The following is a 14,747-nucleotide window of genomic DNA, read 5'->3' as shown; positions in this document are numbered from 1 at the left end:
CCCCAACATTTGCCTACACACCCATTGTGTCTATTTCAGACTTTTTCAGGCCAGAACAAGAGGCCTCGTTTCCACCCATACGACTCCTCAAGTGCTTGTAGGTGTTGTCTCCTTCATTTTTATTTTGTGTACGTTATAATGAAGAAAAGAGCACCTTTTTGAAATGAAAGACAAATGAGGTAAGACAGCAAGGGATCTTCTAGGATTACATGGGTAAAACAGCAGCGGGAAATGGATGGGGGGGGGCAATTTCAATTAGAAAGTTGCCCAAGGGGGGGGGTTTAAGTGCCCCTTTTTGTCCTGTTCCAATCAGATAAGGAGACTATCCTGATACCGAACTTGCGGGTGGGAGACAGCTAAGAGAAGACTGAATATTTATTTCCCAGCCTCTCATCTATGTCCCAGTTAGAAACAGGTTTCGTGTCTTCTGGGATTATGTGCAAATTGACGCAGGTGAAGGTGCTCCTTCGCTAAGTGGTGTTGGTTTAAAAAACATAAAGTGAGACAGAATTCCCAGAACAGCCTAAGAAGAAATGCCTCTTGTTTAGCAACCACAGTGTCCGCATGCAGAAATTTTGCATCAGCTCGGTTTAACTGATTTGAACTCCATCCATGGCTGAAGGAGGCTGGTGTAACATACTGGCCTGGTTCCCGCACAGTGCTGGGGCAAACTATGGCTTAAGGCAAGCGAGCAAGCATGCTGGCGTACAGTGACAAAACTGCAGCCGCTTCGCTACTTGCACAGGTCGGGCTTAGCACTATGTCCCAACCCGGCACTGGGCTTTTTGTCACTCCAAACAAACCACAAGCTGCAGCCAAGATTTGTTCTCAGCTTACTGCTTGCGATTCCTTTGAAGTGAGACCAATCATGAACCCAGGTTGGGACACAACACCAAGCCAAACCATCACTTGGTGGCAGGAGCGAGGGAGCAGTGAATCTCCCACAGCTTTCTAACTGTGCGCCAGCACAACTTCCCCATTCCTTGTTCCATGGAAGGAAGCCTCTGTTCCATGTGGTGAGCTATGGGCCTACTCTGCGTTTCCACCTCCATTTCAGAAGGGAAGAGGAGCGTTCTTTTTTGGGTTTTACAATATTGTGTGGTATAAGCAAAAGTTTCCTACTGAATGACACATATGTGTGTACTTTTTTGTTTTTGTTTTCAACTCTTTATCTTACAGCATAGCCAATGGCAATTGAGGAAATGGGCCCAATAGTTATGAGACCACATAATATTGTAAAACAAAAAAAGGACAGGACTTACCTGAGCCCCTAGAGGGAGCTGCTTTCGCCTGCAGCGGAGATCTGAGGTGGGTGTGACATCACCAGCACAGTGCATGCTGGGCCATCGTTACAGAGAGAGCCTAGTATTGGCAGAACTTGGGAAAAAGGAAAACAAAAGCTGGCATAAATGGCATGCTAACAGCCCACTGGATCTGACCTTTCTTGCGGGACGGGGAGGGAGGATCTGTGGATTTCTGTCAATAATGGGGAACCTGGCACCCTCCAGACTTTCTTGGAATCTGCCTCCCAGTAGCCCCCAGCGATGCGGATGATGGTCAGGGTTGATAAAAGTTAAGAAGATAAGAAGAACCCTGGTGGATAGGCCAAAGGCCCATCTAGACCAGCATGCTGTTCTGACAGTGACCTATCAGATGCCTTTCAGAAGCACACAAGCAGGACCTGGATGGAACAGCCCTCTCCACACTTGAAATTCTCAGTAACTGGTATTCAGAGGCATAGTGTGGCATCCTGGCCAGTAACCAATGATAGCCAGTTCCTCAATTAATCCTCTCTTGAAGCCATCCAAGTTGGTGGCCCTCACTATCTCCTGTGCTAGCAAATCTCATTGTTCATTTTTGTCCTGTGTGCATGGCTGGAAGTCTGGCAGCCTCTGAAGGGCCACCGGCAACCTGATCACCCCTAAAGCAAACTACAATGGTCTGCAAAGTATCTCCTGGCTTTCTCATTTCCCATGGAAACTAGGAAGCTTGGGAGGTGGAGGAGTTGAAGTGGGGTGGGGGGACGCCATCTATGATAGTAGGATCACTAAGTATCATAGGACAGGAAGGGAGCAACAATCTGGCCACAGAGTACTGCAGAAAAATGGGTGCCATGGTTGAGTAGTATGGAAACGGGGTGCATCTCTTTGCCAGCATCTTGAGAGCTGGCTCAGTGTGATGGTTAGGAGACCGAGATTCAAATTCTGCCTCTACCATTAACTCACTCAGTGAGCAAGTCTGTTTTCCCTCATCTGTAATATGGGAAATGAGAATACGGGCTTACCATTATTGCGAAAGTTATAAAACAAAACACGGAGGCAGCTCTAAGGCTTTGCACTCGGCAGGCAGCACCATTGTAAAGGACACTTGGTTGCTTAATTACTGTTGTGAGGCAGTAAGAGGAAGGGATGTTGGACCACCCACATCTGGGACTGGGGGGGGGGAGGTCTCCCCAGAGCAGCAGAAAAAGGAGGGGAAGTTGGGTGGACAATAGAGGGGAGCATTTGCTTAAGCACCTTCCTTGCGTCCACACACAAACACACCCCATGCATACTGCTTTTACAGAGTAAAACACAACTGGTATTTATGGAAAGGGTTGGGCAGTCAAGCGGGAGAAACATTGCACAATGCAGATATATACTTTAGGGATAGAGAACCTGTGGCCCTTCGAGATGCTGATATACAGGTAGAGACTATTTTGTGTGCGCCCGATTGACGCGAAACCGCCAACACGAACCATGACCTGGAACGCAACTCCCACGCAAACAGGGAATTGCCTGTACTCCAACACCCATCAGCCCCAATTTGCATGGCCAATAGTCAGGGTTGCTGGGAGTTGTAGTCCAGGAGTATATGGAGAGCCACAGGCTCCCTATCCCTCATCTGAATAGACAAGTGTGTGTTTGACCACCTTATGTGTTAGTATGTGAGTTTGTCTTGATGGACAGATCTTAAATCCAGAAGTGCTTATTATAAAAATGTAAACTGCCTCGAGGGTTTTGGCAGGTAGACTGGATAAAAAGGTAGGAAACAAGACAATCTCTGGCACCACCTTTTTTATGAATGTAAGAACAGCCTGGCAGCTGGATCAGACCAACAGGCTATCTAGTCCTGCAACATGCTTTCAGATGCATCTGAGAAGCCTGCAAGCAGGATATATATGCCACAGCACTTTCCCTCGCTTGTGCACCCCAGCAACTGGTCCTTAGATGCATACCAGCTTTGACCCTGGAGATGAAACACAAGTCAGTGTGCTATCAAGTTGCACACTGAGGAAAACCAAATCTAATCAAAACTCAACTCCAAGTTGGCCGTAAGTGGCCGAGAACAATTAATACGCATTTTGAGACAAAATGCTCAACCGTGGGTGCCTGATGCTAGGCACCTAAATCCATATATAGGCACCCAAGCATAAATGGACCCATTTTTAGAGGACTCCCGAATGGGAGGTGCGGGTGCCGCTTATATTTTCAGGTGCTTGAATATAAATTTAGGTGCCTACCTTTGGGTTTCCAACTTGGACATTTTCAGTGTGACTCTGAACTTTCCTGAGCCTCATTTTCTCCATCTGTAAAAAACAGAAGGCGAAACCACTGCTTACCCTCCTTACAAATTGGTAGGCTGTGGGGGAATATTGAAGGGGGGGGGGAGGAAAAGCAACTCACAAAATGGACAGCAAATAAAAGGTCGCAAGTTCCAGAACCACATTGTTCTTAGCAGAATTTGATGGAAGGCAGGGAAGGAGAGAAATGTCTCAGCCAACAGATGATTAAAACCCCAAACTGAGTTCATTTCATGCACTGAATTCGAGAGATGACTAATTATCTACAGGTGCGAAAGGGAGGGAAATGGTTTAGTGAAATGAAACATCATGCAAACACACACCCCTACATACACACAAAATGAATTCATCTCAATGGTGCCCCTCTGAGGTTCCAAGCACAGCCGTTCCTGCGATCATTTCCCCAGCGTTTACATCACAACCACATCAGACTTCCAATTCGGATTGTGCAACTGGAACTTTTTAACCATAACATTGAAAGTTCAGGGGCGTTCCACGGGCGCTGCTTGCTCAGGTCAGACTGCAGGAATGGCGCACGGCACGTCCAATGGAAAAATGCAGCTGCCATGGCGCCACCTCTGTGTTTCAAAGGTAACACTGAACAGAATGGCTTGGCCATTCCCAATTATGTCTTTCCCCTCCTCTTTATCCTCCCTCCCCTTACCTCTTCATTTATATTAAAGCGTGAGGGCTCCTGCCTGCTTCGGTTCGACCTCCTCACCCCATAAACATCTGGATATTCTTCCCACATCTGCAAAATAAATCATAATCACATTTGTACTGCATCCTTCATCCATGGATTCAGGGCAGTCGACAGATGTTCCCTCTTTCTTATGCTCCCAAGAACTCTGCAAGGCTAGAAGCGAGAATGGCAAGACACCAATGGTTTCTTCTTGTCACTTACAACCAGGGATCAGTACTCAAAAGAACTTTATTATTATTATTATTATTATTATTATTATTATTATTATTATTATTATTTACTGAATTTATATACCGCCCTCTACCCACAGGTCTCAGGGCAGTTCACAGGATTAAATCAGAATATAAAATCACAAAGTACATAATCAAAATAAAAACAACAACATGGAGGTTCAACTCCACTATCACGGCCAGTAACAGCTAACATACCAAGGCTTTGTGATTTTGCCCAATCTGCTTTTAAAGCCATGTTGTTGTCATCTGCCATCACTCATATGCTAAATAAATAATGAGTAAACAAAATTATCTTGTGGCAGTGAGTTCCACAGACTGATTACAAGCTCCTTGCCTCTGCCCCTATATTGGTGCAACGCCGGCACTCAAGGATGGCTTGTGGCTTCCAAAAGTGGCAAATGCTTGGCTGCTGTCAGAAGAGGATGCTGGATTAGATAGGCCTTTGGCCTGATCCAGCAAAGAAACCCTTAAATTCTTATCTAACAAACGTAGGAATAGCATGGAGTGTGTGGATTTTGCAAGCCCACCTCTCCTTCAAGACAGAATTTCCTACAAACTCTTTCTAATTCTGCAGACCTTTAATACATTCCTCATTCTATGTCTTTTCCCTGCCACTTTCTAAATTTTATTTTAACACATCATGACTAGCTCTTTGCAAACCTTCCAATCAATTTGTCCCTTCTTTTCAGAATTTCCTTCAGCGGTTCACAGTACCGAAGAGGCAACTCAGCCAAATTCCAACGACACACAAAAGAATCCAGAAGGGTACACAATTCAGGCTCTGCAAAGTCACTGCCCTCCAGACCTTTTGGACTACAACTCCCATCAGCCACAGCGAGCAGGTTGGCAAAGGCAGATGAATATCAGGATATCAAACCAAAACCTGAAACCCCGGAAACAGAAGACCTTGTAGTAGATGGCAAGAAACTAGGCTGTGCTTTGCCACCTCCGCCAAAGGCCACTCAGCTGAGTTAGGCATACCCAGCAGCAAGGGAACAACATACTTTTTTTACATCGGCGAGCCTTTCTTTCTTGGAAGTTGGTTTCTCCTTGGCTTCCAGAGGCGTCTGCTGAGATTTTGAGCCCGTTGAGCCGCTTTCGGATTCAGACTGGCTTTCGGAAGTCTCCGAGCTGCTGTTGGATTCGCTCCCATGCTCGCTTCCTTGCTCGCTGTCGGACTGGCTGGCCGAGTCAGACCCCGAGGCCTCTTCTGATGCTGAGTGACTTGTGGAGGAAGAAGAGAGGGTTTCATCAGTGTCAACCATCTTGCAAGTTCACACACTTATGATCTGTTGAAGCTGCCCAGAGTGGTTGGGGCAACCCGGTCATATGGGAAGGGGATAAATAATAAAGTTGCTGTTACAGTGGTACCTCGGGTTACAGACACTTCAGGTTACATACGCTTCAGGTTACAGACTCCGCTAACCCAGAAATAGTACCTCAGGTTAAGAACTTTGCTTCAGGATGAGAACAGAAAATATGCTTCGGCGGCGCGGCGGCAGCAGGAGGCCCCATTAGCTAAAGTGATGCTTCAGGTTAAGAACAGTTTCAGGTTAAGAACGGACCTCCGGAACGAATTAAGTACTTAACCCGAGGTACCACTGTATTATTCTTAAGCAGATGTGCGCTTCAGATGCTGTTGGACTACCATAAAATATCAATGACTTCCCTTCTTCTCTTTCCATGGTTCATTCTGCGTAACATAAATCCCTGCATATTTTATATAAACTAAACCATTCAGTATTCCATTATTACATCCATCAAAACTTATTTACACTGTTGAATTTATCTTAATGTTGCCAACCTTTTCGAACGTACACAATTTCCCCCCATATAGTCAATAAACATTTTCCAATCTTCTTTAAACATGTTCTTCTTGTTTCTCTTATTCTATGAGTTAGGTCCGCAAGCTGCGCATATTACATCAGTTTAAGTTGCCATTCTTCTTTGGTTCGGACCTCGCTCGTTTTCCAAGGGAAAGGCAGTTTTAGATTGTAAGCCTGAACTGCTCTAGGTGGCCTTGTTTTGTTTTTGTTTTGCTAAAGTGGGTACGTGGTAGCATAGCATCAAAATATAGTTTTTATTTGCAGAATACGAATAGATATCTTTTCAAAATCCAACACTGCTATGAGTTGTTTCTTTCCAATGTATTTCTCATCAATAAAAAAATGTTGTGGTGCAAGCAATTTTTTTCTCCTGAAAGTGTGGCCCAAAGAGAAAGAAAGTTCAAGAACTACTGCCAACTGCATTTTTTGTATGTTTTTTTAAGAAAGGGGGAGGGGGAGGTTATAAACTAAGAAATACTTCAAATCCAAAGATTTGTGGCTAAAATACGAAATGGCTTTAAACTGATATCTGGCACAGAGGTTGGAATGTTATTCCAGCAAGGTTTAAGACAATATTAAAAAAATAAAATACAAGTTGAATTATTTTAATATGAGAGGGAAAAGGTCAAAAACACAAAATGCATTTCTTTGGGAAGCTGGCAGAGGGCAATATAGAGGTACTCAGGCAGAGAGGTGGCGGGGAGAACAGACACAAACAGCTCCAGAGGCAGAGAGCCAGAAGCCATTTTAAAATATTCTCTACTCCTCTCTCCACCATCTTACAGATCTCCCTGCGTTTTCTTCACCGATAACCCAAAGGGAAGTGTGTTGTGAAAAGCACCAGCAGAAAGGCCTTTGAAAAACACTTGAGAGGACAGAAGGCAAATTTAAGAAGAGGATGGTCTCCCGAAAAATGTGCAGAGGATTCAGGCAACTGCCTGCATCACACTAGTTGCTGAACTGGACAGCAGCTACTTATTCACTGCCTGTTTTGGATCATGGAACAAGGAAGCTGCCTCATACTTTGTCCATCTAGCTCAGGGTTGTCTACACTGACCAACAGAGGCTCTTCAGAGTGCCAGGAGTCCTGACTCCAGATGTTTAAACAGAGGGTGGGAGTTTTTCCTAGTCTACCTGGAGATGCTAGAATTGGACCTGCAACTTTCTGCACTCAGAGCAGATGCCCCACCAGTGAACTGCAGCCCTTTCCTAGACAGAGGAAGCTGCTTTATATCGAGTCAGATCGTTGGTCCATCAACCAGTGGCGTAGCGTGGGTTCTCAGCACCCGGGGCAAGGCAAGTAATTTGCGCCCCCTAACCCGTGGATTTTAGCACTCGAGTCTCTTCCGCCGCCCCCCAGATGTTGTGCCAGGTGCTGCAGGCCCCCCTGCACCCCCCACGCTACGCCACTGCTCCCACCACAAGTCTTCAGGACAGCCATCCGAAGGCTGGCGCGGGGAGAAGGTCTCACCGCCAGGCTTCGGAGCAGCCTTCCGAAGGCTGGCGCGGGGAGGAGGTCTCTCCGCCCCACCGCCAGCCTTCGGAGGAGGTCCGAGGACAGTGGGGTTCCTGCTTCCTCAAGGAGGGCCGGCCAAACGCGCCCCCCCAAATGTTGCACCCGGTGCGGCCGGCACCCCTGGCACCCCCCACGCTACGCCACTGCCATCAACTCAATATTGCCCACACAGACTGGCAGCAGCTCTCCAGGGTTTCAGACAAGAGGGTGTGCAAGCCTGGGCTTCGGCATGCAGAGCAGCTGCTCTACCAATGAACTATGGTCCTTCCCTCTGTTACCTCTTTGGGGGAACTAGAGAAGGGGATATTTAAACTGTAACAAATATATGTTCACGAGCCGTCCTCCCAAAGAGTAAAAGGAATAAAATCCAATTTCCTGGCTTTATTGTGATCATCAAGTGTTCTGAACTAACCAGGGGAGTCGCTCCCATGTTTAGTTGCTTAATCCTCAGCGTCTTGACTGATTCAGTTGAGACAGAGAATCACAGAATTGTAGAGGGACCACAGGGGTCATCTAGTCCAACCCTCTGTAGTGCTGGAATCTTTTGCCCAATGGGGCTCTCGTGCTCTTTCCACTGAGCTACCCCAGGTCCCCCAAACTCTCCATATGTAAGGCTGCTGAGTTTGACATGAAGACTCTAGGTCTTCGGAAGGAAAGAGTAAAAGAAACAATGTGGTTGAGCAATGTGGAACAAGGAGCAAAGCGAGCCATGTTCAAACTCTCCAAAAAGATCCATGGGTAACACTTACATCTAACCTACTTCACAGGGTTACTGTGAGGATGAAACAGGAGGAGTCATGGACGCAGGCAGCAAGGCTAAAGGATGTTACATATCAAAACTGGCAGCAAATAAAACTAGGTCAGGGGCAGCCCATACAGTGAGCGCCAGAATGTTAGCACTTAAATAGAGAAGAAAACCTGATAACTGAGGAAAATGAACAAAACAGTACAATCCGAGGAGAAAGGAATAAGAGATTTTCTTTCTTAGTTCAGGTATTTTACATAGAAGGAAAGTACTCAACCAAATGTACAGAGGTAAAACTCCCTCAAAGCTATACAACCAATCAGGGCACATGCTACCACAGTGAAGCTCATAATAAAAAAATCCTTCCTGTAGCACCTTAAAGACCAACTAAGTTAGTTCTTGGTATAAGCTTTCGTGTACATGCACACTTCTTCAGATACATGCACACGTGTGCATGCACACGAAAGCTTATACCAAGAACTAACTTAGTTGGTCTTTAAGGTGCTACAGGAAGGATTTTTTTTATTTTGACTATGGCAGACCAACACGGCTACCTATCTGTAAGTGAAGCTCATGCAACTCTACCTGGTTGCTAAGCAACACCTCTGCTGCCACCCCTTGGCTAGTTGACAAATTAACAGAAGTAACCCTTTAAGGTGCACAGTGAATGATCCCAGCCTACTATTGGACTTCCATGTCCAGATACTATAGGACTCCATCTTCCACCAACCCTGGGCAGCATGGCCAATTGCCAGGGATGATGGACACTGAAGTCCTGCAGCATCTGAAGGTCACCATTTTAGCTATGCCACACCTTAAAAGCCTATTAAAACACAACTGTTCCGTTTCACAAGGGAGAAGAGACTCATTGTTTGTTTACCTACAACAGGAGTGGGACAACTGTTTTCAGCCTGAGGGCCATATTACCTTCTGGGCAACCTTTCAGGGGCCACACGCCAGTGGTGGGTTGGGCAGAGGCTGCTTTCTACACAAAGACATCCCTCTTTGTCTTCAATCCAGACAAGCAAGAGGCATTATCAGAGTTCAAATACATTTTCCAACCAGACAGAAGCAGTCACCAAGAGTGTGAAAAAACGAGCCAGTGCTGGGTGCCGCCTGGTGAAAGTTCTGAGGGCCACATAGAGCACCCTGGAGCTTGAATTTCATCCTCAGGCCTTTCTTCCTAATCCTAGCTGCAATGCAGGAAGCTGTGGTTGCTCAAGTGCAAGGGGAAATGCACTCTGCATGTGCCTAGAGGCACTTTTCTGGTGATTTTTCTTCAGCACATTTGTGACGTTCCAAATTGGGACAGGGGAGGGCACACCAGAATCCCAGTGCCCAAACCACATTCCGCACCAGCGACCTGCAGGCCTGTGTTGCTTTTTCAAGCAGCGTGGAGCCTGCAGGGAGGCGGTGGGCAGACGTAAGCCCCATGCCACCCGAGCCACTGCATCACTCCTATGAGAAACGTGCGGCTCGGGCGTGCTACAGGCCCTGTGGTAAGTGCCACCCTCCGCAGTGTGGCGCCCAGTGCCCGCTTCCTCCCCTAGCTATGCCTCTGCTGAAGAGGGTCTGGGAATGCTAGCTCAGAGGTCAGTTGGTGCTGCCAAGCAAAAAGTAGACTAACCAAAGTTTCAGCTGACCCCCTCCTATGCCTTTAGCTGTGAACTGATCTGTAAGAATTACCAGGACTTTTTCACGGCACAGACATTAATATCCTCATTTCCCAGTTTCTACAAATCAATCTGATACTAAAGTCATAAGAGCAGACCAGAGTGTGTGCTTTCTGGGTCAGTGGCAACCCTTGTTAGGGAGAAGTGGGGTTAACGTAATTAGAATATACATGGACTATTTTGTGGTAGATAAGTATCTCAATGGGCTACCTAAAATAAATAATCTAGGGCTGGATAGGTCCGGATTTTTCCACACATTACCGGGATTTCAAAGGCGAAACTGACGTCCGGGGGGAATTTCCGAAAGGTGGTGCTAAAAAATTTTGGGGGGTTTCCAACAACTTTCAGAATGCCCTGGTTTTTAATTTTTGAAATAGGGCAACCCTAAATAAGCCAAAATAGTTATTAGGGCAATACCTTTATTAGACCAACCAAAAATGTCACAAAAATAGTGTGCAAATATTTTGAGTATTTTGTGATCATTTGGTTAATCTAATAAAGATATTGCACTAATAAATGTTTTAGAATTTTTCTTAAGGACCAACACATTTTTAAAGTAAATACAGGAAAATAGACAGCATTTGAAAAGGCTCAGCCTCTGCCAAACACAAGAGCCACAGGCAAGATTTAAATGGGACAATGAAGCTACTTTTCCTCCCCAGAGAAATCTAAAGGGTTTTCAGCTTCCTAACACAAACCACATACGGAGCATTCAAAGGACCTGCAAAATTAGCCACATAACAAGTTCTGTGATGCATCTTTTGGTAGAAAAGGGGATTTCCCCTTCAACTGCAGGAAGCTGCTATTAACAAACTTAAAAGTGGTGGGGCACATGCCTGATCTTTGAGTGCATTTCATAAACACGTCTCTCGAGCAATTTCATCCACAGTAAAGTTGCTCTGTTTATGTATACTCATCTGAAAATGTAGCACAGTACTAAACTCAAACTTTGGTTGGTAGGGGTAGCCAAAGTGGTGCCCTCCATATTTTGTTTGACTCATTGGCCTCAGCCAGCTTAAACGATGAGGATTATTTATTATTATCATCATCATCATCATCAAGGAGGCCAGGGCTGCAGATTCATAACTGATGAAACAAAAACATAAAACGTACTAATGACAATTCCAAATGAGACGTAGACTGGGATAAACATCTCCACTTAAAACAGGGGTAGGCATCCTAAGGCCCATGGGCAGGATGCGGCCCAATCACCTTCTCAATCCGGCCCGCGGATGGTCCGGGAATCAGTGTGTTTTTACATGAGTAGAATGTGCGCTTTTATTTAAAATACATCTCTGGGTTATTTGTGGGGCATAGGAATTTGTTCATATTTTTTTTCAAAATATAGTGTGGTCTGAGGGACAGTGGACCGGCCCATGGCTGAAAAAGGTTGCTGACTCCTGACTTGAAAGGTTTGTCTTCAGAAGGTACAGAAAAGGTAACAGATACAGCTTCTGTCTGATAATTAACCTGAGGGATGAGGTAATTTCCAAGGGTCAAGTGCCACAAAGCTCAAGGCCTGGCTCCTATATTGTGTAAATCTACCTCCTGCTAAGCTGATATCTACAGAGGACACCTGAAGGCTCTCTCAAAATGGGCCATCATATTCCACAGATTATCCCTTCCAGTGAGATGTGCTTCCAAAGAGTTGGAGCCAGGCTTCTTCAAAAGACCTTTCCTTTGCCATATTGCCCCCATGTAGTCCAGTCCTACCAGCAGAAGGGCACATTCACTCCATACATTTAAAGCATCGTGATGCGACTTTAAACAGCCATGGGTTCCCCCAAAGAATTCTGGAAACTGTGTATCATGAAGGGTGTAGATCAGAGAGCTATGATTCCCAGAGTACCCCAGGAAAAGCAACTGGCTGCTCAAAGCGGTATCACGGTGCTTTAAATGTATGAATGTGGCCTTAGCATCATGCAGCAAAAAAAAAAAAAAAGAGATTTCTTGCGGAACCCTGAAGACAAAAAAACTTACTATAGCATAACCTTTCAGGAAGTTCCTTTTCTTCCCCATGTGACACACTGTCACAGAACACTTTTTCTCATGGTTTGCATTGCTTTTAGGAAACTTTCTCATAACTGTTTTCCTCTTTGTGCCCGCCCACCCCCAAAAAACCCTCTAGGATCCTCATATTCACCCTCTTTTTCAGTTTCCTAATACATCACACAGGCCCGTTCCCAGACAGCCACTGAATGCAAACTGGAGGGGCCTGACTCCCAAGCATACGCCCCCACTGGCCGCTTTTGCTGCAAGGCCACAAGATTTCCGTTGTTCTGTGACATCTGGAGTTTCAACATCCAGAGGGGGAGTTGCTTGGATTTAACCCTGTGAATGTGGCCTCCATCAGGGAATAATAGGTTGCCAGGGATACGGATGTTTTACTGAGTGAACAAAAAGTTCAGCAAAGAAAGAGATCAAGCATAATGGCCCATCACCACCACCCATGATTAAAGAGCATCTCTGACAACTTCAATAGGAAGCTTCTTCCCAGTTCACACTCAAGGAAGAGAGAGGATAAACCAAAGGCTCCTTTAGACTCAAAAGATGAAGTAATTCTTCCAGCAATGTGATGGGGGGTGGGGAGCATCCCAACAGATGAGAGCTTACTTTCAAGTTACACAATACTTTTTTCAGGGATAAGCATGGGGAGGGGGAGATACAGGGTTGCATCCAATTGAAATTAACGGCCATTATTAACTTAGGCCCATTTATTTCAGTGGGCCTACTTTTGAGTATAACGTAACTGAATGCAACCGATTTCTGGGTGTGACATAAACTGGGTACACACGACATTTTAAAAACACACTCTTTTCCTCAAAGAATTCTGGGCACCGTGGTTTGTTTAAGGGCTGCTAGGAATCGTAACTCTGTGAGGGGTGAACTACATTGCCCAGAATTCTTTGAGGGTGAAAATTTGCTTTGAATGCACGTTGAAGGTGGATAAAACCCGGGCTCAAAGTTGCACACACTCAAATTCATGGAAAATGTTAACTTGGTAGAACTTTGTGTTTTTCAAACCCAAACCAAGGAAATTCAGATTTTAAAATAAATTAATAATAATAATCATCTTGCTTTCAATGACTGCAGAAACTCACGGCCAAAATCTTGAGCAACTATAATCCTAATTAAAGAAGTCGTATCACTTCTTGAAGTTTTTGGTCTGTGGCATCACTGGCCCTGTCAAGACTCTGACCTACCCGCAAACCACAATGCTTCACAAGAATCTTGCAAACTCTTGTCTTCTTGAACAGGAAGGGAAACCAAATTGAGTAGGGTTAAGCATAATTTCTGAAATGTGAGCCATCTCTACACACACACACACACACACACACACACACACATATACACCTCTCACCACCTTTAGGAAGCAACACTGGTGTGGGTCACAGCCCACAATCAAGCACTTCTACTGGAAGCAGGGTCAGATAGTATGGAATGGGCGGGGGGGGGATCATTTCACAAGTTAATTAGTGACAAAAAAAGGCAAATCAATCTCAAAGAAGCTGAAGAGTAATACTTTTTATGAATGTCCACTAATAAAAAGCACTGCTATTCAGCATCCTTGAGACAGATCTGCCTTTTTTGCCATTTTCATTGGATGCTTCCTGTTTTCATGCATGTGGTGCAAGTATTTTTTTTTAAGAACAATAAATGCACAGTGATTGCAAATACAACACTAAACAAACTTGGAAGTTTTGCCAAACACAAATAAACCTGCTAAATTGGATCACTTTCTGAAGCATCAAAAATGTTTCCAATATAAGCTGGAAAATTCCCGACGCAACATAGCCTAATCAAATTAGACTAATCTGCATAGGACAATTTTCCAATTCATAATTTTCCATTAAACCATGGGCTGCACCAGGTTCGCTGTAGTATTAAGCCTAACCTTAAACCAGGGGTCGGCAACGTGCAGCCCATGGGCCGGATCCAGCCCACAAAGACCGTTTTACCGAGCTACCTCTGAACCGAGCTGCCCACTCGATGAGTCCCCCGCACGCTGCGCTAAACTGGCGCAACATGGCACGGGGACTCACCGAGTGGCTCCAGAAATCACATCTGCACATGCGTAGATACCGGAAATCACTTCTGCACATGCCCAGACGCCGAAAATCTCTTCTGCGCAGGCACAACTTTTGGTGTCTGGGCATGCACATAAGTGATTTCCAGCACCGCAGACATGCGCAGACGCGATTTCAGGCATCGCGCTGCCCCAGTCCGGCCCACAGACAATCTCTGCGGGAGTGATCCAGCCCATGGTCGGTAAGCCTTGCCAACCCCTGCCCTAAACCATTGCCCATAAACCTGGGAAAGGGTTGTAGCTCAGTGGTAGAACACCTGCTCTGGATGCAGAAGGTCCTGGGTTCAATTCCCAGCATCACCAGATAGGGCTGGGAGAGACCGCAGCCAGGAATGCCAGAGAGCTGCTACCAATCATTCTATGCCCTATGATCAGAGTAACAATACTAAACTAGAGGAACCA

At 45.5% G+C, this 14,747-nt stretch overlaps 1 protein-coding gene across 10 annotated transcripts in view; it reads right to left on the bottom strand.

Annotated features, from left to right (window-relative positions):
- CHD2 (chromodomain helicase DNA binding protein 2) overlaps positions 1–14,747 on the bottom strand; it is a 65,931-nt gene that overhangs the window by 42,639 nt on the left and 8,545 nt on the right. For 2 of the 10 annotated variants that reach the window (XM_083474957.1, XM_083474959.1), the window contains exons 3-5: positions 5,503–5,722; positions 4,227–4,313; positions 3,503–3,568 (exon numbers count right to left, since the gene is read on the bottom strand). In XM_083474957.1, coding sequence (XP_083331083.1) covers positions 3,503–3,568; positions 4,227–4,313; positions 5,503–5,722 — 373 coding nt within the window. Of the gene's footprint in view, positions 1–1,262; positions 1,378–3,502; positions 3,569–3,665; positions 4,012–4,226; positions 4,314–5,502; positions 5,723–14,747 lie in introns of those variants that run through there. The other 8 variants (XM_083474960.1, XM_083474961.1, XM_083474964.1 and 5 more) reach the window with 7 other exon arrangements.

The sequence above is a fragment of the Podarcis liolepis genome, assembly GCF_965112155.1.
Source record: "Podarcis liolepis genome assembly, chromosome: 14".
In the NCBI taxonomy this organism is placed as follows: domain Eukaryota; kingdom Metazoa; phylum Chordata; class Lepidosauria; order Squamata; family Lacertidae; genus Podarcis; species Podarcis liolepis.
This window is presented reverse-complemented; position numbering and strand designations above follow the sequence as displayed.